General features: G+C 36.6%; 2 protein-coding genes across 13 annotated transcripts in view; both read left to right on the forward strand.

Moving 5' to 3' along the window:
• The window catches only part of Fnip1 (folliculin interacting protein 1), a 98,522-nt gene extending 93,549 nt beyond the window's left edge, over window positions 1–4,973 (forward strand). For all 3 annotated transcript variants that reach the window (XM_078051106.1, XM_005335792.5, XM_005335793.5), the window contains one exon: window positions 2,296–4,973. In XM_078051106.1, the coding sequence (XP_077907232.1) occupies window positions 2,296–2,374 (79 nt within the window). In that variant the 3' untranslated portion in view covers window positions 2,375–4,973. The remainder of the gene's footprint in view (window positions 1–2,295) is intronic.
• A 6,450-nt stretch (window positions 4,974–11,423) lies between these two features.
• Window positions 11,424–24,438, forward strand: part of Rapgef6 (Rap guanine nucleotide exchange factor 6) — a 214,313-nt gene continuing 201,298 nt past the window's right edge. For 3 of the 10 annotated variants that reach the window (XM_021733607.3, XM_040271795.2, XM_005335794.5), the window contains exon 1: window positions 11,485–11,800. In XM_021733607.3, coding sequence (XP_021589282.2) covers window positions 11,732–11,800 — 69 coding nt within the window. In that variant the 5' untranslated portion in view covers window positions 11,485–11,731. Of the gene's footprint in view, window positions 11,801–24,438 lie in introns of all 10 variants that reach the window. The other 7 variants (XR_013439379.1, XR_013439380.1, XM_040271793.2 and 4 more) reach the window with 7 other exon arrangements.

Below are 24,438 nucleotides of genomic sequence, written 5' to 3' on the forward strand. Positions count from 1 at the left end.
TTCAGAGTGAATTACGATCTAAATTTTTATCTTAGAAAAAATAAGTTAATAGTTTTTATTTATTAAATATGTTGTAAACATTTTTCCAAGATTGGGTCCTATCTTTTACATGGTGAAGTCACAGCATTCTGAGGATGAATGTTTATATAAATATGTTTATCTACATATTTCTTCTCACCTTATCTGTATGTCTCTCTCTTCTGAGTTATTCCATGGAAGGAAACAGTTATCCAAAATGCTAACTGCAGAGGAACAGAAAGTTTGTAGGAGAATAATAAAGCCCTATTTCAGTATATTCTTTGTTGGCGGTGTTTTCTTTTCTTTTCTTTTCTTTTGTGTCTGTCTTTTTGAGACAGGATCTCCCTAAATTGCTGAGGCCCTCACTTCTTACTCAGGTGGTCCTCAAACTTGGTGATCCTCCTGCCTCAGCCCCCGAGCCTCTGAAATTACACACATAAACCAACATGCTTGGCTTCAGGTTGTTTTATAATCACCTTTTTTTGTGTTCTGTGACCACTTTTTTTTTGTGTGTGTATGTGTATATTTCATTTCTTGAAATACTAGTTGAAGAAATTATAACAAGATAGAATTTTTTTTTCTAATTCAGTTTTTATGAAGGGAAAAGTGGAGAACATCATTTAGGAATTTACTATGTGTCACAAACCAAATTAAATTATTTTATTAGTGTTACTCCTTTTTTTGTGTGTGCATGCTGGGAATTGATTGAGCCTAGGGCTAGGACCTCAAAAATACTAAGTACACACTCTGTCACTGAACTACACTCCCATTTCTTAATTTTTACAGTCGTCCTTCAGTGTGTAGGCAATATCATTCAGATTGGAAATCAGGATTTTGTAAATTAACATGCCAGATGTTATACACTAGTAGGAATGAGTAGGGATTTGAATAACTATATCTTTCTGACGTCAGATTCTGTTTATTTATACCATAGTACCACACTGTTGTTCAGGTCCTGATGAGGCTAGGCTATTGACTTGAGGAGTACATAGAGAATTGTTGTCAAGTATTTGGGAAATCAGAAACAGTATATAATCTTGTTTATTCTAGGGAGGGAAATGTATATGTAATGCTTTTATTTTTTAAAAAATTAGACTATATGGGCATATAGCCAAAGTTCATGCCATATTGGCATAAAATGAAAAGTTGTTTTCAGCTTTCTCTCAGCTTTGGAGAGTTTAGACTCTTATCTATTATTGTAGAACTGACCTTCTAATATGTCTTCAACATTTATTCATATGAGCACATACTGATCATTCATTTTAATGGCAGTATAGCATTCCATCATATATTTTATAGTTTCCTTTTTCTTTTCCTAAAAATATAAATATTTGGCTTTTGTAGGATATATTTCTGGAAGGAGAATTTTTGGGAAAAGGGCACATAATTAAAAAATTTTAAAGATATTGTAATAGTTAATATTGAATACTATGCAGAAAGTAAATATAAATTTCCACAAACAGCAAGAGCTAGTGTCTATTACCAGACTTTAAATTTTGCCAAGCTGCTAGCTGAAAAGTGGCATCTAATTTTATTCAAATTCCTCTAACTGTAAGTTAAGTCTGAGTTGTTTTTTCTATGTGTACTGGCCATTTTTCTTTTTCTGTAAATTGTTTTAAGATGTATTTTGAAGAAGTTTCCTTTACTTATTCCAGTATACCTTATTTTAGAAACATTTTTAGCCAAAACAATCTACACATAATATTATTTTATTATACTAGATTGTATTATTTATACATTATGCCTTGCATAAATGCATTATTAGTGAGTGAGTGAGATGCTTTCCTACATCCATGAGTTTGTTACCTTTGAGTTAGAGGCTTTCTTTTCATTTTTTTTTAATTTTAATTTTTTATTTATTCATTTATTTATTTATATTGGGGATTGAATCCAGGGGTAATTTACCGCTGAACTATATCTCTAGTCCTTTTTATTTTTTATTTTGAGACAGGGTCTCAAGAAGTTGCTGAAGGTCTCACCAAGTTGCTGGGGCTGGCCTTGAATTTGGAATCCTATTGTCTCAGCCTGCTGAGTTGCTGGGATTAAAGTGCCACCACACCCAGCTTTTCTTTCCTTTCTTTTAAATCTGTGGTTCTAAATTTTACTTACTAAAAAATGTTGCACTTTTGTTTTTCTCCCCTCTCATCCTTTTCCTTTTGGCCGAGGTGACTCCTAAACTGCTGAGGCATAGTAACATTTCAGGTAGTTGTCATCATCTGTAGAATTCATATTCTCGGTACAGAAAGCCTGAACTGAGTTTTCTTTTCTTTATTTCAGTATTGAATCCAGTGATCTTCCTCTTCTGGCTGCTGTAGCAAGCACTCATTCTCCATATGTTGCTCAGATACTCCTTTAACTTTGGTGTAAAGTTAAATAGAAACCAAGGAAAGAGGCACAACATGTATTTATGAAATTTTTTTCCTGTTAGACTTCTGTCTGAATGAGTTCATCTCCCAGGTACCCTGCACTGCATTGCATATTCTGGGTACATTGGATGAGTTTTCTTTTAACTGGATTTTGGGTGGTGGTGGGTTTTTTTTAACCAAGTGAAACTAAAGCAGCATAAATAATTTTGCTGGCTGGTGAGTGGGGGGCATTTGAAAAAGCCAAAGCATAACTTTGAAATTTCTACAAAATAAATAATATCAAGGAATTTCATGTCATCACTACAATGTTGTCACAACTCATCAATGAGTGTCTCATGATTAAATGGCTCAGAAGTAGTCATTAGTTTTTAATTCTGTAGAAAGCTAAAAAACCTTGATTATTTGTTATTTTGTTTTGCATTCAAAACAGCTAATTTCTGGTTATTTCTCAATGTAAGTATTTTAAACATCCTGTTAATTACAACAAACTCAGAATAATGAGTAAAAATATATGTTATGTTGTCCACCCAAGTGTACATATGTATCTATTTTTTTAAAATGCAGAGGTAGAAATACAAAATTGGTAAACATGCCTTTTCTAAAAAAAATTTTCAACTAATATTAATTGTATGTAATGTTATTAGTTTATATGATTTTTTTTCTGTTTCACATATTCTAAAATACACATAAAGCCAATTTCTTTTTAAGGCTGAGGATGAGGATTCCTAAAATAAGAATACTACTTTATACTATTTGTTTTTTAAGTATGAGCTAATTCTTATAAATACTAATATTTACATATTCAATAATTTAATAAATAAAAATTAGGATAAGAAATTACACCAAACATTGGCAAAAATAAGAATACTATTTTCTTTAAAAGTGCTCAGGTAGTCAAGCCCCTTATTTTCATTATCAGCCTTTTTTGAAACCACAGGAGCAGAGTCTTTGTTACACTGCTTAAAATATTCAATTTACACTAATTGAAATTATAAATTATTCTCTTTTCTGTGACAGTTCCTCCCTTCCAAATGGTGATTTTTTTTCAGATTTCCACTTCTCAATTTTTGTTGTCTTTGTATATACTGTAGAATGTTGCTTGTAAGAAAGGCTAATATGAAACCAAACCCATGTAAGTAATGTAAATAGAAAGATGGGTAGATAAAATTTTCAATATGCTCTACTACCTCAGTTTACTTGAATACTGAATTATAGTTTATTCTTTGCTTATCTGGTCTAAGATACATTAAATGGTAGAAGTAATTCTGATTTCTGCTTTGACTGTTTCCATCACAATTAACTCATTAGCTTAAGAAAACCACTTGTTTATTCATTTACTAAATACATTTACAATATAGCACATCCATTCTTGCTATTATAACTTTTCAATGATCAATTAAAATTTTATGTTCTTTGTTTAGTCAACCTTGACTAGTGTTGGGTCACATTTTCTTCACCCTTTATGTTTATTCAAGAGATTTCCAACTAGACAAAGAAGTGGTTGTTTTAATAGAAAGTAAATCTGAAATTGATCTGCCTACAGTTTGGCCCATGTCCTTTAGGTGGTACTTGTTAGTACCCAAGTCTCCTGTGGATGACTTGCTGCCAGAATGTTTATGAATATATTTTCTTTGGCTTAATTTTCTTACTCCATTCATTAACAGAACTCTTCTATTGTGTATTTTTGCAATTCAGTGAGTCAATCTCTGGCAGAATTCAGATTCTATAATACTTCCTATATGGGCCATTGTACATTATTTTTTGGTTGTGGCTCAGAATAATATGTAGCAGGTAGGTAATGTCTGTTTGAGTCAATTTTCTTAATCATCAAACTGTTTTCAGTCCTATTTGAAATGTCTAATAAATTACTATTTAGTAATTCTAGTCTTCAGTAAGTGAATGGCTCATGCTGCTGTTATTCTTAAAGCTAAGCTTTGCTGGGAAGGAAAAGGTTCATAGTTTCTTAAGCACACCTTAATCCTTATAGGATTCCTGAGTTATAATTCCTAACACTCCTATAATTTCTGGTACCTTCATCATAATCATTCTTTCCTTATATGAAGCCCAAGGAATGATTTACTGCTTTGGTGGTCTGTATGATGAATGTCAAAAGAGTTTTGACCTGTTTGAAATAAGTTTTTCAACTTCTTATTGTACAAATATGTTACATATCAAAAATATTGTTGCAACAAGCAATAAAAAAGGGATCTTTTATATGATAGAATTAAAACTAATTTTACATACGTATAAACTAATTGATTTGGTTCTAAGTGTCCTGGCATTTATTAATATGTCTTAATTTTGAGTTTGAAAATATTAAGTGCAATAAATATACTAGCACAGATTTCGTTTTGTTGCAGTTGGCATACACTGAGGATGATCACAAAAAAAAATCAGATTTTACATAAGGCCTACTTCTGTTTGATGTCTTATGAGAATGTTCTGCTTTCTCTAAGTTATTTAGATGATGGATCTATAAAATGTACATACTTGTTCCTTGTTCAGAATACATTTTTCAAATGTACACCTGTATTATAATAACCTCCTAGTTCTAGGGGAAATTTGTGCAATAAACACACATCAATTTGATGGGTAGTGTTGGTCTTTCTTTCGTATGTTAATAAGGTCTATGTAACATTATGGACTCTGATGTCAAACCCATTAGATGTTTGACACTTCTGGATATGTGACTTTTCAGTATTTGTAAAATATACATTATGAGGTTGTTGCAATTGAGTAAAATAATGTATGTCAAGAATTTACTTCAGATCACTACTGTGGGTTTAATCTCAGCAGTAGAGTGCCTGGTTCCTTAATGCCTGCCCTAGCATTATATTCACTCCCCAGTACAGGAGTGGGATGGGGATACAACTCAGTGCTAGTGTGCATCAAATGATAAACCTTTTGGCTGTCACTAATAACCTGGTGATTTTTCCAGCCTTTTCCCAATTGTTGTTGGATAATTTTTAACATATGTTCTTATGAATAGAAACACAATAACAAAACATACACTAATACATTCTCAGACTGTATTACTCACAATGACAAAATTTCTTTAAATGTAAACTGAACCCAACCAACTAAAACCTAGAGGAAGCTATGTAAAGCTGTTAAGAACATTGATTTGAATACAAATTAATTATTACAAGACTTTACAATTAAGCAAAAAAATGGCCAATTGGTTTGGGTTGTAATCCTGGTTTGTTTACTGATCTGAATGTGACTTCCAGTAAGTCTCTCCTTTTCATCTGCATTGTAGGGTAGTAGCTCTTCCTTATATCCTTCAAGCCCACTCCCTAGCAGGAATTCAACCATGAATAAAGTTGTTGGGGAGCTGCCTTTCTCAAACCAGGTTGACTTGAACAGAGTTATGCTTGGAGACAGGACTAGACCAGGGACTTGGGGAGTACCTGTTTTGATATCATATTATGTGTATGACTTTTTTTTTTCAGCAATTAGCCAAAGAAAATAAGTGCATTGTTTTCATGCAGAAGAAGTAGCTAATATTTGGGAAGCAACTATCAGTTCTCTTTATCTGTTCGTACATACACTTAGAAAAAAATCTTGCAACACTTCTGAGAAGCATCGAGGACTTGAGAATGAGAAATTGAGGTATGATCCTCAGCACCACAAAAAATAATAAATAAAATACATAAAAATATTGTGTCCATCTTAAAAAATATTAAAAAAAGAAATTTAGGTATAGAGAATTTAACATTACCTCAAATCACATAGTTTTTCCTATATATAGTCCATCTTGTCTCAGACCAGAAGTTTTCTTAACTAGCTGTGGTGAGAGATGTAAAGCTATCTGGGATTTCTTCATTTGTCTTTGCCAATGTAGAACATAGAGGTGGGGTTGCAAGTGAAACAAATCTGAGCTGAAAGTGTAATGGGGGCTGGGAAATTATAGCTGTGTGTGGGAAGAGATTGGGCAGGTTGGAGATGTAGTTTGCTGGTAAAGCATTTGCCTAATGTGTGCAAGGTTCTGGTTGGATCCCTAACACTGAAAAAAATGAAAAGAAAATAATACCCGTTAAAAAGTAAAATGGTCCAAAGCAAATTTTTAAAGAATATGTAAAATTCCCATACATTATTTGTCAAGAGTACTTTGGTGGGGCTTTTGATCTGAACATATGCTCAGGTCATAGCATCTCCTCTCCCACAGGACACTAGGTCCCCTTATCACCTTTCTTTTAAAGTAGAATTTTCTTCCAGGGAATATATGACTCTAGACTGTGATCCCTTCATATTGCAGATAACTCTTGGTCTGTATTAACACTATCCTGTTAGACCTCCTGCAGATAAACCTTGATTTTTATTCTAGAGAGAGTTATCAATTTTTTTCTTTCCTTTTTTTTTCTTTGCACTGAGAATTGAATCCAAAGGCACTTTACCATTGAGCTACATCCCTGTCCTTTCTATTTTTTATTTTGAGATAAGGTCTTGCTAAGCTGCTGAGGCTGTCCTTGAACTTGTGATTCTCCTGTGTCTCTGCCAAACCACTGGGATTACAGGCATGTGCTTACACATGCCCAGTGGGGAAGTATTATATTAGGATTGAAAGTCCAAATGACTGTTTTCACAAAGGAGAAGAAAAACATGTCTTTATATTCACCTAATTGCTCAAATTCATATTACTGATAAAGGCATATTACTTTCGTAAATTGTATCAAGCAGAACAAATCTGATGAAATGTGTAAATACATAGAAGGAGTTATTATTATTTCCTTTAGAAACTTATGGTACCACCCTTTCACGACACATTGAGTCTGAAGTATAGGAACTAGAGTTGAAATGGGTGAAATGCTAGTCTAAAACCTGAGTTTAAGAGATTCTCAAACTTTGGAGTATATTAGAAACACCTGGCTTTTTTTTTTTTTTTTTTTTTTTTTTTGGTACCAGGAATTGAACCCAGAGGCACTTAACCACTGAGTCCCATCCCCTTTCCTTTTTTATATTTTATTTAGAGACAGAGTCTTGCTGAGTTGCTTAGGGCCTCACTAAGTTTCTGAGACTACCTTTGAACTTGAAATCTTTCTGCCTTGGCCTCCTGAGCCACTGGGATTACAGGTGTGAACCATTGTGCCCAGCAAACACCTGGCTTTTGAAACACACACATAAACACACTGTTTTGGCTGTGCTGGAGATCCAACCCAGGGCCTCAAGATGTGTAAATGGTTTTGAAAAACATTACTTCCTATCTGGGTTGGTTCAGTGGCACACACCTTTAATCCCAGCTACTCTAGAGTCATGTTAAACATAAGTTTGAGGATCCCAATTTTGAGGACAGCCTGAGCAACTTAGGGAAATCTTGTCTCAAAATTATTTTCAAAAAGAGGCTATGATTTGACCCAGTAGTAGAACACCCTTGGATGCAATCCCCAGTACCACATACACAAAACAATTTTAATTTCTAAATCCTGCCTTCAGAGATTGTGATTCATTGATAACCTTCTGGATTTGAACCAGAAGTTCTATGGTAACTCAATATTCAGCATACTCATGCCTTAATTCCTTACCTTATTACAAGTGCTACTAAAACCAGAGCTTTTTACTCCCATTTTTTGTTGTTGATTTACAGTTAATTGGAAAGGTGGTCATATACATCTCTCAGTGGCTTTCAGTTTGGTATGTGCAATAGATCTTGCCAAATTTCTTTCTTTACCACTGTAAAACAATCAAGTGCTTTACTTTGCCTTGCCTTTACTACTACTACAATTACTACTGCTACTTCCTGTTATTTTTTACAAGTATGTGCCATTATGCCCAGTTTCAAGAGCCTATTTTGCTAATAGCAAAATACCTTCTTAGTATTTAGTTCTATTTTTTTTTCATTCAGCAAATAATTATTGAGCACCAGTTATGTGCTAGGTAGGGATAGATTTGGGTGCCAGGGATATGTCAATAAAAAATACAAACATTCTTTTCTATTCTCATGGAGTTTACATTTTCCCCTCTGGTGCAAAAGACAAATCAGGTAGTATAAGTGCCATGAAAAAAAAAATGAGGTAGAGAGTTAAGCTAATTTTTAAAAAAACCTAACCATGTTATTTTCCAACAATTTAATAAATTACTTGCATTCACATCATTATATTTTCACCTTACATACAGTTAGTGCTGGCAAATCCTGTCCTGGAGGTTACCTTATACAAGTTGGTTAAGGCCAAGATAGATTTTGAATATGTGCCCATTTTTAGATAATGGACAGCATTATTAGACAATTTTTAATTGCCACAACAAAATAACTGAAACTGTATAATATGTACAGACATAGTTCTGGAAGCTGGTGTTAAAAATAGCATGGGGCCTGATTAGGCAAGGTTCTTATAGCAACCCCTCCTGGGAATTACTGGGGTCCCTTCTGGTTGCAATGTCCAAGTGATATAATTTCCTCACATTGGGTTCTGTCTAGTAAAGTTTCCATCCATCAACACACTAGGTTCATGCTTCCAAGACATGAAACTTTTTGGGGACACACCAGCAGCATACCAGATTGTCATTGTGGATAACTTTAGTATTGCTGTCACAAAAAAGTCTAATAAAACAAGTTATTTTTGTGTAATAATTCATTTTCTCTTATGGCATACTGAAAAGTGAATGTACACTCATGTAACAATTACCCATGTTGAAAAGTAGATTGTTTTCAGCAATATAGAAGCTCCCTCCTACCTGTACCTTGTCTCTTTATGGTTGGGGGGAATTTACCAGGGATTGAACTCCAGGACACTCAACTACTGAGCCACATCCCCAGCTCTATTTTGTTTTTTATTTAGAGACCGTGTCTCACTGAGTGGCTCACTTAGGGCCTTGCTTTTGCTAAGGCTGGCTTTGAACTCACAATCTCTTGCCTCAACCTTCCAACCTGCTGAGATTACAGGCCTGTGCCCACCCTGCAGGGCTTTATACACCCTATCTTGATCATAATTTCTCATTTTTGTAACTATCAACGTGACTTTTTGTGAATGTGTCCTGTTTTTTCTTTAGTTTTGTCTTTGTGTATGTATCCATAACTAATACTTGTGTTTGAACACTGAGTGTATTCATACTCCTTATTTTGTTTTTGTTTTCCCCCTCAACATTGTTAGGAGGTTCGTCCATGTGCAATGCAGCTGATATTGCACTGAATGAGTATACCATTCTGATATTTGACTTATTTGTTTTGGCAACTATGAGCATTTTTGTCCGTCTTTTTTTGGTGAACATAGGTATTCTTTAAAACATTTATAAAGGAGTGGACTTGCTGTCATGGAGTGTTAAGTTTCAGCTTTATAAGATACTTTTCCCCCCTGCCAAAAATGTTTTTCCAAGAATTCCTCTTGTTCTACATTTCATGTTTCTGAATAGAAATGAACAAACACATTAAACTATCCAATTCTTCAAACTTGAGTTTCTACTTTAGAGAAATCATTTCCTAGAGGTAAAGTGAAAATAATGAAGAATGTTTGAATTGTGTAGCAACATAGCATTTAAATGGATTTTCATCTGTAATCTTAAATCCTGAAGCTCTAAGTCCTTTACTATTCCCATTTTATAACTGAAGAAACTGAAGTTCAAAGATAGTTTCAAGGTTGCAGGTGTGGCTCAGTTGTATAATGCTTACCTAGCATGCACTGATACCCTGGGTTCAATCCCCAGTATCACCAAAAAAAAAAAAAAAAAAAAAGTCATCTAAGTAGAAGTAATGTGTTAAAAGACAAAAATTCAGGTCTGTTTGCCCCTAAAATCCAAGCTAATGATAATCCATGTTTTTGATTCCTTTCCCCTCTTTAAGTGTACTGATGACACTGCAAATTGATCTTTGAAGAATAGAAGGGATAATCTTTTGTCTGACATGGGGCAGACCTGTGTGTGTGTGTGTATGATGTGGGGGAGGGATGGTTTGCCTACTGTTTTGTAATTTTTCCACTATTATTTCTGTAATGGCTGAGCCACATCTACTTTGGTGTCTTTTCCCAAAATTAGGGAGAAAGAGACTTGTTAGTAGTGTGTTGTAAACTTCAAGTTTGAGCAAGTCCCAGGACCAGTGCAGAGTATGGCACTATGAAATATTGTAGCTTGAACTTTACTTTTCCATTTTTTTACTCTAAAATAAATGTTAACTTTCACCATGTCATTAAACACATGAAAATCATGTCATAATATTGAATCAATTTAGTGAAGTATATTAAGATGTATCTAAACGGGGCCAAAGCCTTCAAGGACCTTAAATTTCAGTTATGTAAAAGACAGTCCGTGGTGTTGCCCAAGTGAGGAACCTTGTAACTACCATCTTCGCATTAATGAGAAATGGTAGAAAGCATTGTTCTAAAGTGAAGGATTCTGGAATTTTGAGCGAACTTTTATTGTTTAAATAGCCTTTGCTGATGTCTAATTGCTCCGAAGTGATGTTTTGCTTACCAAAGGACAAATAAATCCAAATGGGCTTTATCCAGCTTGCTAGGAAGCAGATGCAATGTAAAAGCGCAAAAGCGTCCACTCTAAGTCCAGGCATTCCTACGCCCACCTGAGAGAGCATCTGGGTGGAGGGAGGCCGGTTCTGGGCATTAGGTGAATGCGGTTTACACCTGGCTTTGCAAACGGCGATTATAAGCTGGCCCCCTGCACCATGGACACTCGTCCCTCTCTAATGTCAAAAAGCTTTGCTTTTTCTGCCCTGGTGTTAAAATACTTGTCTTGAGAAGAACAAGCACTTTTTTGTGGACAGCTTTCACGAAAGATTTTGTTGTATTGAAAGAAACACAGGGAGTGGTATGCGTGTACTTCCTTGCTTCGCGAATGGCGGCTCCGACTTCCGTACGTTCTCCAAGGGCGGGGCGTCACAGTTGCAGAGGAGGAGCTCCGCCTAGCTTCCGGATTTGGATACAAACGTCTCCCTCCAGACGCCTTCCCCAGAGTTCTGCCCAACAGGCTGTTTTCGCTTAGACCCTATGAGTGCGTTTCCGGCCCTACACCGGAAGCTAGAGAGGCCAAAACCACAACTCTGAGGCGGATCCCCTGATCGGTTTAAGTGAGATCTCGCGACGACTCATTAAATCTCACGGAGGGCTGGAAAAGGTTTAACCGCACCGCCCCAGTTATTACGTCACCCTTAAGGCTCTGGTTAGCGTGCGTGCACGCGATGCGCATGCGTATTTGCCTCCCCTCGCCCCCGCGCGGGCTTCTTTCTGGCCAGTCGCGCGTGGGCTGAGGCCCTGGGCGGGCACTGCGAAGGTTTGTTTGCTTGAGCACGGACCCCACGACTGTGCGGAGTTCCCTCCCTGTAGGGAGGGCGCACCCCTACGTGAGGTGAATGGGCTGTCCTTTGGGCTGCTAGGGGTGGGGTGGGGAGCATCGGGGCTGCTGCCATGAACTCACCGGTGGACCCCTGCGCTAGGCAAGCGCTGAAGAAGAAGCCGCCCGAACGGACCCCCGAGGTAAGGCCGTTTGATCCTGGCGCGCTTCCGCAGTTCAAAGGACAGCGTTCTCAGGCTTGCGGCGACTGTCCCAGTGCCAGTAATTCTCACCTGCTGCCGGTATCTGTTTTCTGCGTCCTCTAGCCCTGACCCAGGTCCTTGTCAGGGGCTGGATGGTGACCGCCTTTCCTTCCCGAAGTGCGGTCTTCTCAAGCACGCCCGTTCTTGCAGGGCACTTCCTTATGTCTTCGATAAGAAAACCCTGTTTCTAAATAGTATTTTCTGAGTTGGGTAAAATGTGGGTGGGTGAGGGAGTTTGCCCGTACGTTCAGGTAGACTAAGACACAAAGTAAGAATTTTAAGTGACCTATAACAGGCAATTAAGAACGAGCTTCAGTGTGTGCTGCGTCCCAGAAATATTGTACAGGTAAAAGTTTAGAAAGTCCGTTTAAAACTTTGTATCCAGTCAGATGATAAGATCTGTGGTGGCTGATACCTGTTTTAAGATTACTTCTCTAGGTACTTTTTCGGACTGTCATTAGAAATTTTTTTTACAGTATTTTGGGCTTGACTACACGATAAAGTATTTTGGGTTAGCAGTGATGGCACGAACTGAAAAAGTTTTCATTTGACGTGAGGCTAAATTTCAGACAAATAACGAAAACCTGTTAGCCTTGCACATCCTTGTGGATTATTTAAATTTTGGGGGGAAGGTGTTCCTTGTTTTGGAGAAGTTTTTTTTTTTTTTAATAATCACTGGCATGTTTCCTAAACCAAAACAAAAACTATATAACAACCATGAATGGGAGTACTCGCTTATATTTGCGTTAATGGAATTGAAATGCTTTAATTCTTAAGTCACTTTTAAATTTCAAGGTTTTGTTTGTTTTTGCGGTGCTGGAGTTTGAATCCAGAGCCTTGTGTGTGTGCAAAGCAGGCACTCTACCAACGGAGCTATATCCCCAGCCCAGATTTTCAGGTTTTTTGCTTAGTAATAAGTAACTGCGCTGGCCTTGTAGGATATATTACTATTTAAGTCATAATTTAAGCCGTGGTAGGTCATACTTTGTTATTGGAAATCCTGGTCTTTGCACAGGAACAAAGTAAATATTACCACTTTCCAGAGTCCTTTGCATCTTTAATCGTGTGAATCTTTATTTTCTTTCTTTTTGTGTGTGTTTTGTTAAATTATTTATTCTAATTTATTATACATGATAGCACAATGCAATTCATTTCATATTACACATAGAGCACAATTTTTCAAGTCACTGTACACGAAATATTTTCATACCATTCATGTCTTCAGACTTGTACTTAGGGTAATGATGTCTAATCATTCCAACTTCATTCTTACCCCCTTGCTCCCTCCCTTCTCCTCCCTCCCCTTTGCCCTATCTAAAGTTCCCCCCATCGCTATTATGGAATCTTAATTTCTTACTATGATTCTGGAAGGTCATGTGAGCTAAGTGAAAGCAGTCTTTAAATAGCTGAATTTTCCTTTATTTATTTATTTAGTTTTGAGTTACTGGAGTTTGAATCCAAGGGCTCTCTACTATGGACTTATATCCCCAACTATCTATTTACTTATCTATCTATCTCTATATTTTTAAAAAATATTTATTTAGTTGTAGATGGACACAGTATATTTATTTTTATGTGGTGGTGAGAATCGAACCCAGTGCCTCACACTCTCAAGGCAAGCACTTTACTGCTGAGCTACAGCCCTAGCCCCCACAACATATATTTTGTTATTTAGGTACAGGGTCTGGCTAAATTGCTTAGGCTGGGCTTGAACTTAATATTCTCCTTCCTCAGCCTCTGGAGTCATTGGAATTAATGGTGTACACCACTATGCTCCACCCTCCCATAGTTTTTTTATCATTAGAAATATTCAGGGGCTGAGGATATAGCTCAGTTGGCAGAATGCTGTCGAACAAAACTTTGAATGTTTGATGTAAGTTTTACTTGTAAACATTAGTTTTGATACATTCATATTTTAATTGTAGAATTCTTTTCCTTACTGGCAAAATTATTATTGCATATTTTTTGAGCATAGGAAAAATTTTAAACTGTTTGTGAAGTTATATTTGCCAAGTTGTGCTTTAAGTACTTTATCTTGTTTTACTGGAAGATCAGCATTATTCAAGGAATGCCTACAGTTCATAAAATAGAGCTTGACATATAGCAGCATAGTACGTTAACTGCTTCATTCATTGGGGTACAAATGTAGAAATAAGGAAAACATGAGTAAGTAACCCAAATCATAGTGATGGTTTACTTTGATTAAAAAAATTGGGGGCTGGGGATGTGGCTCAAGCACGTTCTGCTGGCATGTGCGTGGCGCTGGGTTCTATCCTCAGCACCACAAACAAATAAAATAAAGGTATTGTATCTGCCGAAAACTAAACAATAAATATTTTTTAAAAAATTCTCTCTCTTTAAAAAAAATTGGTTAAATTCTCACAAGTTCATTTGCTTTCAGAAGAACCTTTTTCTTTTAATCGACTCTTAAGGGTATATTATAAATATAGTAATTTGTAATTATTTCTTGTGCACTTACCTGTTCAAGATACAATTCTCTGTAACAGGACGGATCAGGAAACAAATAGGCTGGCCCTAGTGGGTTTGGGTTTTTTGTTTTTTTTTTTTTTTTTGGCACTGGGACTTGAACCCAGGGGTACTTTACCACTCAGTTATATCCCCAGCCTTTTAATTTTTATTTCAAGACAGAGTCCTTAAGTTGCTGAGGCTGGTCTTGAACTTGTGATCCTCCTGCCTCAGCATGCTGAGTCACTGAAATTAAAGATATGTGCCACCCTCCTGTCCTGTGGTTCTTATATACTAATGGAACAAGGAACGGAGAAGGCAGATGATAAATATAAACAAGTGAATTATTATATTGTATATAAGTAATATAAAAATTATATTGCTATAAAAAATAGTAGGATCAGGGGTCCTGGAAACAATAGAACAAGAGCTAGGTTGCAATTTAAATAAGGTAGTTCCTGTTTTCCTGGTTGAATTGACTGTTTTGGGGGGGGGTTATCAGGGATTGAACTCGGGGGCATTCGACCATTGAGCCACATCTCCTGCCCTGTTTTGTATTTTATTTAGAGATAGGGTCTCACTGAGTTTTTTAGCACCTCGCTTTTGTTGATGCTGGCTTTGAACTCACAATCTTCCTGCCTTAGACTTTCGAGTTGCTGAGATTACAGGCGTGTACACTGACTCAGCTTTGAGTTGACTTTTGATTAAAGATTTGATGTATGTGGTGGAATTAATCATGGGGGAAGAGCTTTGCAAGCAGAGGAAATAGGCATTGCTCTATGAGGAGAGCATGTCTTGATGCATTGTAGGAATAGCAAGCAACTCTGGAGTGACTATAATAAAGAGTGAACTAGGGCGAGTAAGAAGTGTAGTTAGAGGAAAGAATGGTGACACAGAACTTTCTGAATCATTGTAAATTCTTTGACTTATTTTAATATTAGGGGTGGAAGGGCCACCTAAATATTTTAGAGCAAAGGAGTAAAAATTATATTACTTAGCTTCATTTTTAAAGTCTCCTGACTGCTGTGAGGGAGCAAATAGAAGTAGGAAGTTAGAGATTATTGCATTAAATGATGATAACTCAGACTAAGGTAATAGTAATGGAGGCAGTGAGAAGTATTTAGACTTTGAAAATTGTCATGAGCTATCCATGGGCTGTGTATGTAAGCTATGCACATTTGAGCGTATAAGGGGCCTGGCCTGACTTTACTGTCTGATTAGGCTATGCGACATATGTATGCCTTTCCTCTAGCTCTGCCTGTGATCCCACATAGCACCTGAGACGGGTGTGGCTTTCCAACATGTCAGTCAATCTGCTGACCACAAGACATCACCAAGCAAGACTTCACTCTTCGAAACCCAGTCCCTTGCCTTATTTGGATGGAACTTTCTATCGAATGTCTTTTCCCTAAATAAATAGTGTGGGGGTTAGGGTGTGCTCTCTCTTGCCTCCTGCCTCCGTTTCTCCCCTTGAATTCCAGCTTGGGAGCTGACATCTGAGGCATCAAAGCTTTCCCTGAGCCCTGAAAAAGGTATTTCTGTGTATGTATGGTTTTTTGTTGTTGCTAGCTGGGCCAGCTGGTGACAGAAAATAATTTGAATGTTTAGCCAGTGGGGTTTGTTAATACATTAGATGCAATCTTTGAGGGAAAGAGAAGAATCAAACACTATTTTAAGAGTTTTGGCCTACATAACTGGAGTTTAATTAGAGTTTGAGGTGCCCTCAGAGAGCTGGGGACATGGACTGGGAGTGTAGCACTTGCCTCTGATGTTTGAGGCCCTTGATTCAACCCCAGCACAAACACACAAAAAAGATGCGGAAATTTGCAAGAGGAGTAGGTTTTGTTGAGGAGGATCAGAAATTCAGTTTTGAACATGTCAAATTTAAAGTGACTATTAGAAATATTGAGTAAGGAAGTGCATGTACAAATTTGTTCTAAAGGAATGCTGTGCTGGTGATTTAAAAGTGTCTTTAACTTGATGAATAAAATTTCAATCTCCAGTCTCCTGGGTGTGGGTGTGCTCTCTTTAAATAATATATGTAACCTTATGACTGCAAAATTTTTTTTTTAAGAGAGAGTGAGAGAGGAGAGGGGGAGAGAGAGAGAGAGAGAGAATTTTTAATATTTACTTTTTAGTTCTCGGCAGACACAACATCTTTGTTGGTATGTGGTGCTGAGGATCGAACCCGGGTCGCATGCATGCCAGGCGAGCGCACTACCCAGCCACATCCCCAGCCCATGACTACAAAATTTTAAAGCAGAAAACTGGACATGGAATTACTACTATCAAGAGTGTACATTAAAAATAGAAGGGGACTAAAGACAGTAAATTTCCCAGAGCACTCCATCATTTTAAGGTTGGGGGAAAAGCCGGGCGTGGTGGCTCGGGGAAGCTGAGGCAGGAGGATTGCAAGTTCAAAGCCAGCTTCTACAAAAGTGAGGCGCTAAGCAACTTAGTGAGAACCCTGTCTCGAAATAAAATAAAAAATAGTATTGGGGGTGTGGCTCAATGGCCAAGTGCCCCTGGGTTCAATCCTGGATACCAAAAAGAAAAAAATAGTTGGGGGAGAAGAGCAAAAACCATCAAAGGAATGGGAGCAAACTATCCAATAGGAGAAAAACCAAGAGAGAGAATAGTAGTGTTCTGGAAACCAAGTGAATACAGTGGATGATAAATGGAATTAACATTTGAGTGATTAAGCTTAATTTACTTATTTTCCTTTGGGTGGAAATTATTTATGAAAAATACACAAATGGCTAAGAATTGTGTCTTTTTAAAATTATTTTTGTGGTGCTGGGGATTGAACCCAGGGCATTGTGCATGTGAGGCAAGCATTCTACCACCTGAGCTATTTGTGTCTTATAACTTTGTAATAAACTTTGTGAGCCAGACACGTCATGTCTGTCACTTAGATATTTAACAATTTTTACTTTTCTAGCTATTTCTCCAGCTTCCACAGCATTATTTTTTCTGAACTAGTTCTTTGATTTCATTTTTCACTTTATAAAGGTATTTTTATGGGAAAATTTGGACTTAAATACTCTGTGGGAAGCTGGGTGCATTGGCAAGCCTGTAATACCACCTACTTAGAAGGCAGAGGCAGGAGGAGCTCAGATTCAAAACCAACCTGTGCTGGTTTTGACAAAAACTGCTAAAGTACTCATTTTGAGTCCTTACATCAAAAATTACTTAAAAAGTCACATATAAAATTGAATGTAACTGTTTTTCAACTGAGTGCCTATTCGACCCCATTCTTTATAACCTTTTTTTTTCACTTTAGATTGAAGGTACATTTCTCTTATGGTTATTTACCTCTCTTTAACATAATGTTTTGTAATATTCATCAAAAAAACACAAGAATTGGAAATATGTTTTATAAAGTCTTCATATACTAAAAAATACTTCATGTTCATCAGGACTGATGATTTGTGTATGTTAGTCTTTTTTCAGTAACTTCATTTAATTTTTATGGTCTGACATATCCAAGCACCATATATTTCATTTTATCCCCTTTTTATGTGTTTCAGATTCATGTATCTAACTTTAAAATTGTCTTCCAGGTTCTTAACCATTTGTCTTAAATTGAAGTCTTCATTATTTTCCCTTCTTAGTATTTTGTTGAGATGATCGCACTACTTGCCCACCTAAAAAATGTGTGGGTTTTTGCTCTTGATTCCTCCTGGTATCTTCCTCTTTATATCCAATTGGTTAATACATCTTATTGATCTTACCTCCTAAATCTATCATTGGCCTCCCCAGTTCTGCTTTAGTTCAGACTTTTTCCCCCCATTTTTTCTACCCATGTATTTTTTTCTAGTTATTTCATCATCATATTGCTTTTAGATCTTGGATCTAATCATATTCTATTAAAAAATATTTTTTAGTTGTAGATGGACACAATATATTTATTTATTTATTTTTATGTGGTGCTGAGAATCTAGCCCAGTACCTCGCATGTGTAAGGCAAGAGCTCCACCACTGAGCCACAACCCCAGTGCTTCATATTTTACTCTTGTTTAGAATTTATTTCCCACTCTCTAGTATAAATTAGCAATATGTTACCATTTGGGGGATTTAAAAGAGTAGGTATTGTGTGTGTGTGTGTGTGTGTGAGTGTGTGTGTGTGTATTTACATATATATGTAATATATATAACTGTTTATATAACAGGTTAAAGAGGAAGTCTTCTAGAAGTGTACTTGCATTGCTCAGATGATAACATCCATACCTTTAACAAGTAATATGTTAAAACTGATATTAAAACAAAGTTGTAGAGAGAAATTGAGTACGGTCCCTGTTCATCAGTGACTTAGAAGAAAAACATGAAAACATAAATGTAGTAAAACATTATGGTTATTATTAGGGATTTGAAACTGCAAGTTGGGTAAAGGAAAGATTTTTTTTTTTTTTTTGGTACTATGGATTGAACCCAGGGGTGCTTAACCATGGATCCACATCCACATCCCCAGTCCTTTTTAATATTTTGTTTTTAGAGCACTGATAACATTCTATATTAAATCTTTATTTATTTAGAAGTAAGATCTCACTGAGTTGCTAAGTGCCTTGCTAATCTGTTGAGGCTGGCTTTGATCCTCTTGCCTCAGCCTCCTAAATTGCTGGGATTACAGGCATGTGCCATTGTACCCGGCAGAAAAGACTTCTTGGAAAAGCATTGAATTCGATCTTAAATGTCATGAATAGACATCTGAATGGTATGAGGTATACCAAAGGGAGATCATTCTAGGCATATGCAAAGGCACAGATAGTGGCAAGCCAGTTAGATTTGTAGAACAAGAAGTCAATCTGTAGGAGCATGCATTTCCAGTGGAAGTGATATCACCCCAAAAGGGACAAAAACTGGTTTTTAGGGGGATGGGTGGGGAAAAAAGGTGTGGTATTAACTACAAATATGGCCTTCTAAAACCCAACCTTACTTGGCAAAATTTTATTCTTAGTATTAATTGGATATGGGTTGGCAGTTATGGAAAGAATGTCTAATAAAAGGTTCTTTGAAAGGGGATGATAATGGGGGAAAGAAAAGATTGTATAACACTGGTCTGATGTATGGGATGTTTGGTGGAAGTGGTTCCAAACATGTTGATATTAACAGTGAAGCTGGATGTACTAGTGTGGTTGGATCACTTCAAAGATTTGGATTCCATTTTATGAGTAAAGGAGAAACACTGGAGGGTTTAAATGCTGAAATAAGATAGTTTCTTAAGGATTACTGTGAGTATATGGAGATGTAATTGGAAGTAGAATGAAGCACACAAGAGGCAGGGAGGCTTATAGGTAAATAGAATGAACGTAAAATATTTTGTCTAAACTGATAAACATTTCTATGTGGAAGGTAAGACTATTCATAATTATATGAAGATAATAGGAAACCCAAGAGATATATGTGGTTTAGTTAAAGAAACATGCAGTAGATCATGTGTAGATTAGGTCCTGGACACAATAGTGACAGCAGCAGATAAGCTGAGATATTGAAGAGATAAAATAGATCCAGCATGGCTTCTGATGGGAGGGGGAGTATCTGTTCCCCACTAGAATTTTTTTTTAATTTTGAAATTGACTAAAAACAATAATAGTAAAGTCTTCATACCCTAAGTATATTTAGCCAGATAAATGTTTAAAAATATTTTTTAGTTGTAGATGGATAATATTTATTTTTACATGGTACTGAGGATAGAACCCAGTACCTCACATGTGCAAAGCAAGTTCTCTACCATTGACCCACAACCCTAGCCCAAGCCAGATAAATTTTTACAAGTATATTTAGTTGTATAGAGCACAATATAGAATGTTATCAGTGCTCTAAAAAATTCTTTCCCTTTCTCAGTCAATACCCTTTTCCAGAGGAAACCACTGTTACACTTCTAATGCCAATATATTTCTTCTTCCCGCTTTTGAACTTCATTTGAGTGGAATTGTGTTTTTGTTTTGTTTTGTTTTTCCTGGCAGTCAAGAGGATTTTTAAGCTGCTTTGGTTGTGTTTTCTCTCTAGACTGAACTTTAAAGCACCTCTCTTGGAGCTTTCCTTGGTGTTAATCTGGGTATCCTGACCCATCCTTTGCCACCTTTTTTTTTTTTTGGTATCATCTACTTCACTCTGTCCAGACTAGCTCCTGGAATAATTAACTGCTTCTCAGCCCCAGATGCTTCAGTTGTTCCAGATGCATCAGTCCCAAGTCTGGTGAAATATTCCTGTCTTTTGCTTACTGGTAACAAGCTTGACTGGATGCAAGAGCAAAGCAGAAGTTAAATTATTTCTAATTTTCTGACTTGGGTAGCTGTATAGATAATAGTACAGTGTTTAGGAGTATTAAAGAGCAGAGTTGCTGGGGGGTGTCAGTTTTGGGACCTCTTACAGAAGATAATAGAGATGTTTAGTAAGTATTTGGAGCTTCAGGTCAAACCAGGCTATAAGATTGAATTGTTCTAATATTCTACAGTATTTAGGACACAGGTGAAGTCATAGGCTTGGTTGGAATGCCCAGGGTGAAATGAAGAATGAGAACAGAAGAGGGTCAAAAACAGACCTTTGTGTTCCCCAATATTAAAAAGGTAAGGGAATAAAAAGAATTATTATGGGGTAAGAGAACAGAATGTTGTTATAGGGAATGAAGACTGATAAATTCTTTGGATGGCTTCTCTCAGAATGATTCCATTAGACTGATTAAGAGAGAACTTGATTGTGGAGGATGAGAAAATAAGACACAAGACCCTAAAAATGTGGTTCAGACAGAGGTAGAGTCCTTTTCTCATTATGTGTGAGGCACTGGGTTCAATCCTCAGCACCCCATAAAAATAAATAAAATAAAGGTGTTGTGTCCAACTACAACTAAAAAAAAAATTAAAAAAAAGAAACTGAAAACAGTAAGTATAGTGTTTATGGTTTGGCTCTAACAGGAAGAGAAAATATACAAGGTCCTCCACGATCTTCTGCCCATGTTGATATGACACATGACTCTAACCTTATCATCCTTTACCTACAAACACTGACTTTAACTACATTCATGTGTCATATCAACATTTTGGTCAGTAACAACATTGTGGTCAACACCATTCCCATGCTATTATAGTGCCTAGTAGCCAACTTAGTTTATAAGTATATGTTATGATGTTTGCACAGCAATAGAATCACTAATGATGCATGTCTGAGAACATGTCCCTGTTAAGTGATAGAGGACTGTATTTGAAAAAATCCTAACATTGTTTCAACCTAAGCTCATCCTAAATTTCTTAAATTAGAAACTTCTGAAGGGGAGTATAGACATTATTTATAGAAAGCGCCTCCAGTTGTTCTGATACATGACAGAGAAGTGAGAAGCATTGTTCATTGTGCCATATTCTCTCCTGTATCTGCTTTGCATAGGATAGAAACTGTATGGTGTTATATCAGTCCTGAAATTTGTATTTGAACAAGGTGACTCAGATCTGGGGTCTAGGAGCTGCAGTTGTGGCTCAGTGGTAGAGCGCTTGTCTAGCACACATGAGGCACTGGGTTCGATCCTCAGCACAACATAAAGATAGATAGATAGATAAAGGTGTTGTGACCATCTACAACTAAAAAATATTTTTTAAAAAATCTGGAGTCTAATACTGAGAATTTGATCCTAGGCAAGCTACATAGCTTCTAAAAATTGAGGAGGGATTGTTGTATTATTGCCAAATGAGAATTTTATTTACATATGTGTGTATGTATGAAATATATATTCAGCCACGTGCCTTCACAATGCACCATAAATAGTAGTCATGTGTATTTCCTTTGCTAGAAAACCATTCTCTGGCTTGAAGACAAAATTGAATACAAATTTCTCACTGAAATCTCATCCCTAGTACTCTGCAAATTTGTGCAGCCAGCCTTCTTTACTTTTCCACTTCTCTCTGTTCTCAGGATATAACACTACTTCTACCATAATGATTTCTGTACTGTTATAATTGCTCTTATATTTTTCTTTCTGATTGTAAGCTCTTTGTATTGAGTGGGGAGTACTGGATATTGAGCTTAAGGGGTTCTACCACTCAGCTACATCCCCAGCCCTTTTTATTTTGAGACCTGGTCTCACTAGTGTCCTGTGGCTGGCTTGAACTCTTGCCTCAGTCTCCTGTGCTGGAGTGTAAATGGTTATAAATTCCTTGAGAATAGTGCTTGTATCTTTATCTTTCAGTGCTCCGCCATTTAATATTTGTAGAATAAATGAGTTATAAAGAAAAATAATGTGGGAAAATGCTGTTTTTTACAAGTCTGCTAGTGATTTCTATCAGTCTAATAGTTGAAGTGCTGGGATGAAAAGACTGGTGAAGTTTGGCATAACTGCAAAATTTGCGATTGATTTTTCTATTACCAAAAGATGAATAAGTACAATTACCCAGCATTTCCTCTGAGAGCATTGAGGGTAGAGGAAACTGTTATATCCTGGAACAGGAATTCCTTTTCTGTATGGCTTCAAAACAATTTGTAGGAAATATCAGAGAACTATAGGTAAATGCCACTTTTACCTTTTTGTATTTTGTTACCAGAATACAAAGAAGGAGCTAGAACTGAAAAAATGTAAAATTTAATATCTTTTAATAATTTATTAACCTGTTTCAGAATTCATAATAATATGGTCTTTAACTGCACACTTGGGTGAGGTTTTTTTCTTCATTGGCAAAAGAACAAAATTGTACATGGAATCATTTTTGAGTGAGTCATTGTGCATATCCCTGAGGGTGGCACAAAAAATTCTGTTGTGTTTTTCCATAGAAGATGTACATTCAGAGGGTTCCTTGGGAAGAAAAAGAATTTATTCTTCTAGGTTCCTTTGACCTTCATTTGTAAACCCTTCTGGATAGAATGGGGGGATGTTGGATCTGGATGGGCCCCTTATTGAAGATCATCTTTTTAAGGCATTTTGTTCACATGCATTGGAGATTGCCAAATTGAGAAAAAGCTGTGACAGTCTTGGAGTTTAGATACCATATGATTTTGTTTCTGAGATGCTGAGAAATTTCCCTTTGAGTGAATATTCTAAAGAGGAGGAGCAACCATGAAGGATTTGATCACATGACAAATTCTTTTTTTTTTAATTTGTTTAAATTAGTTACACATGACAGTACAATGATCTCGACATACATTTGAATCAGTTTGGATATAATTTCTCATTTTTCTGAGTGTACAGGTTTCAGAATTACATTGGTCGTGCAGTCATGTATATACCCACAGAAGTAATAATGTCTATTTTATTCTGCTGTCCTTCCATTTCCCGCTTCCCCTCCCTTCCCCTCCCTTCCCATCACGTCTCTCTACCCAATCTAATGTGACCCACTTCTTATTTTTTTTCCCTCACATCATTATACCTGTATTCTGTATAACGAAGGGGGTCTCCTTCCCTCTTCCATGCAATTCCCATTTTCCCTCATCTCCCTTATATCAGAGAAGACATTTGGCATTTGTTTTTTAGGGATTGGCTAACTTCACTTAGTATAATCTGCTTTTATGCAAATGCCATGATCTTGTCATTTTTTAGTGCTGAGTAATATTCCATTGTGTATAAATGCCACCTTTTTTTATCCATTCATCCATTGAAGGGCATCTAGGTTGCCTCCACAGTCTAGCTATTGTGAATTGTGCTGCTATAAACATTGATGTGGCTGTGTCCCTGTAGTATTCGGTTTTTTGGTCTTTTGAGTATAGTCTGAGAAGAGGAATAACTGGGTCAAATGGTGGTTCCATTCCCAGTTTTCCAAGGAATCTCCATACTGCTTTCCAAATTGGCTGCACCAATTTGCAGTCCCACCAGCAATGTATGAGTGTACCCCCGCCCCAATCCTCGCCAGCACTTGTTGTTTGACTTCATGATGGCTGCCATTCTTACTGGAGTGAGATGGTATCTTAGAGTAGTTTTAATTTGCTAGCGATGGTGAGCATTTTTTCGTGTATTTGTTGACTGTATATCCTCTTCTGAGAAGTGTCTGCTCAGGTCCTTGGCTCATTTGTTGATTGGATTATTTGTTTTTTTTGTTGTTTAACTTTTTGAGTTCTTTGTATATCCTAGATTTAGAGCTCTATCTGATGTGTGAGGGGTAAAAATTTGTTCCCAGGATGTAGGCTCCCTATTCACT

The sequence above is a fragment of the Ictidomys tridecemlineatus genome, chromosome 1, assembly GCF_052094955.1.
Source record: "Ictidomys tridecemlineatus isolate mIctTri1 chromosome 1, mIctTri1.hap1, whole genome shotgun sequence".
In the NCBI taxonomy this organism is placed as follows: Eukaryota; Metazoa; Chordata; class Mammalia; order Rodentia; family Sciuridae; genus Ictidomys; species Ictidomys tridecemlineatus.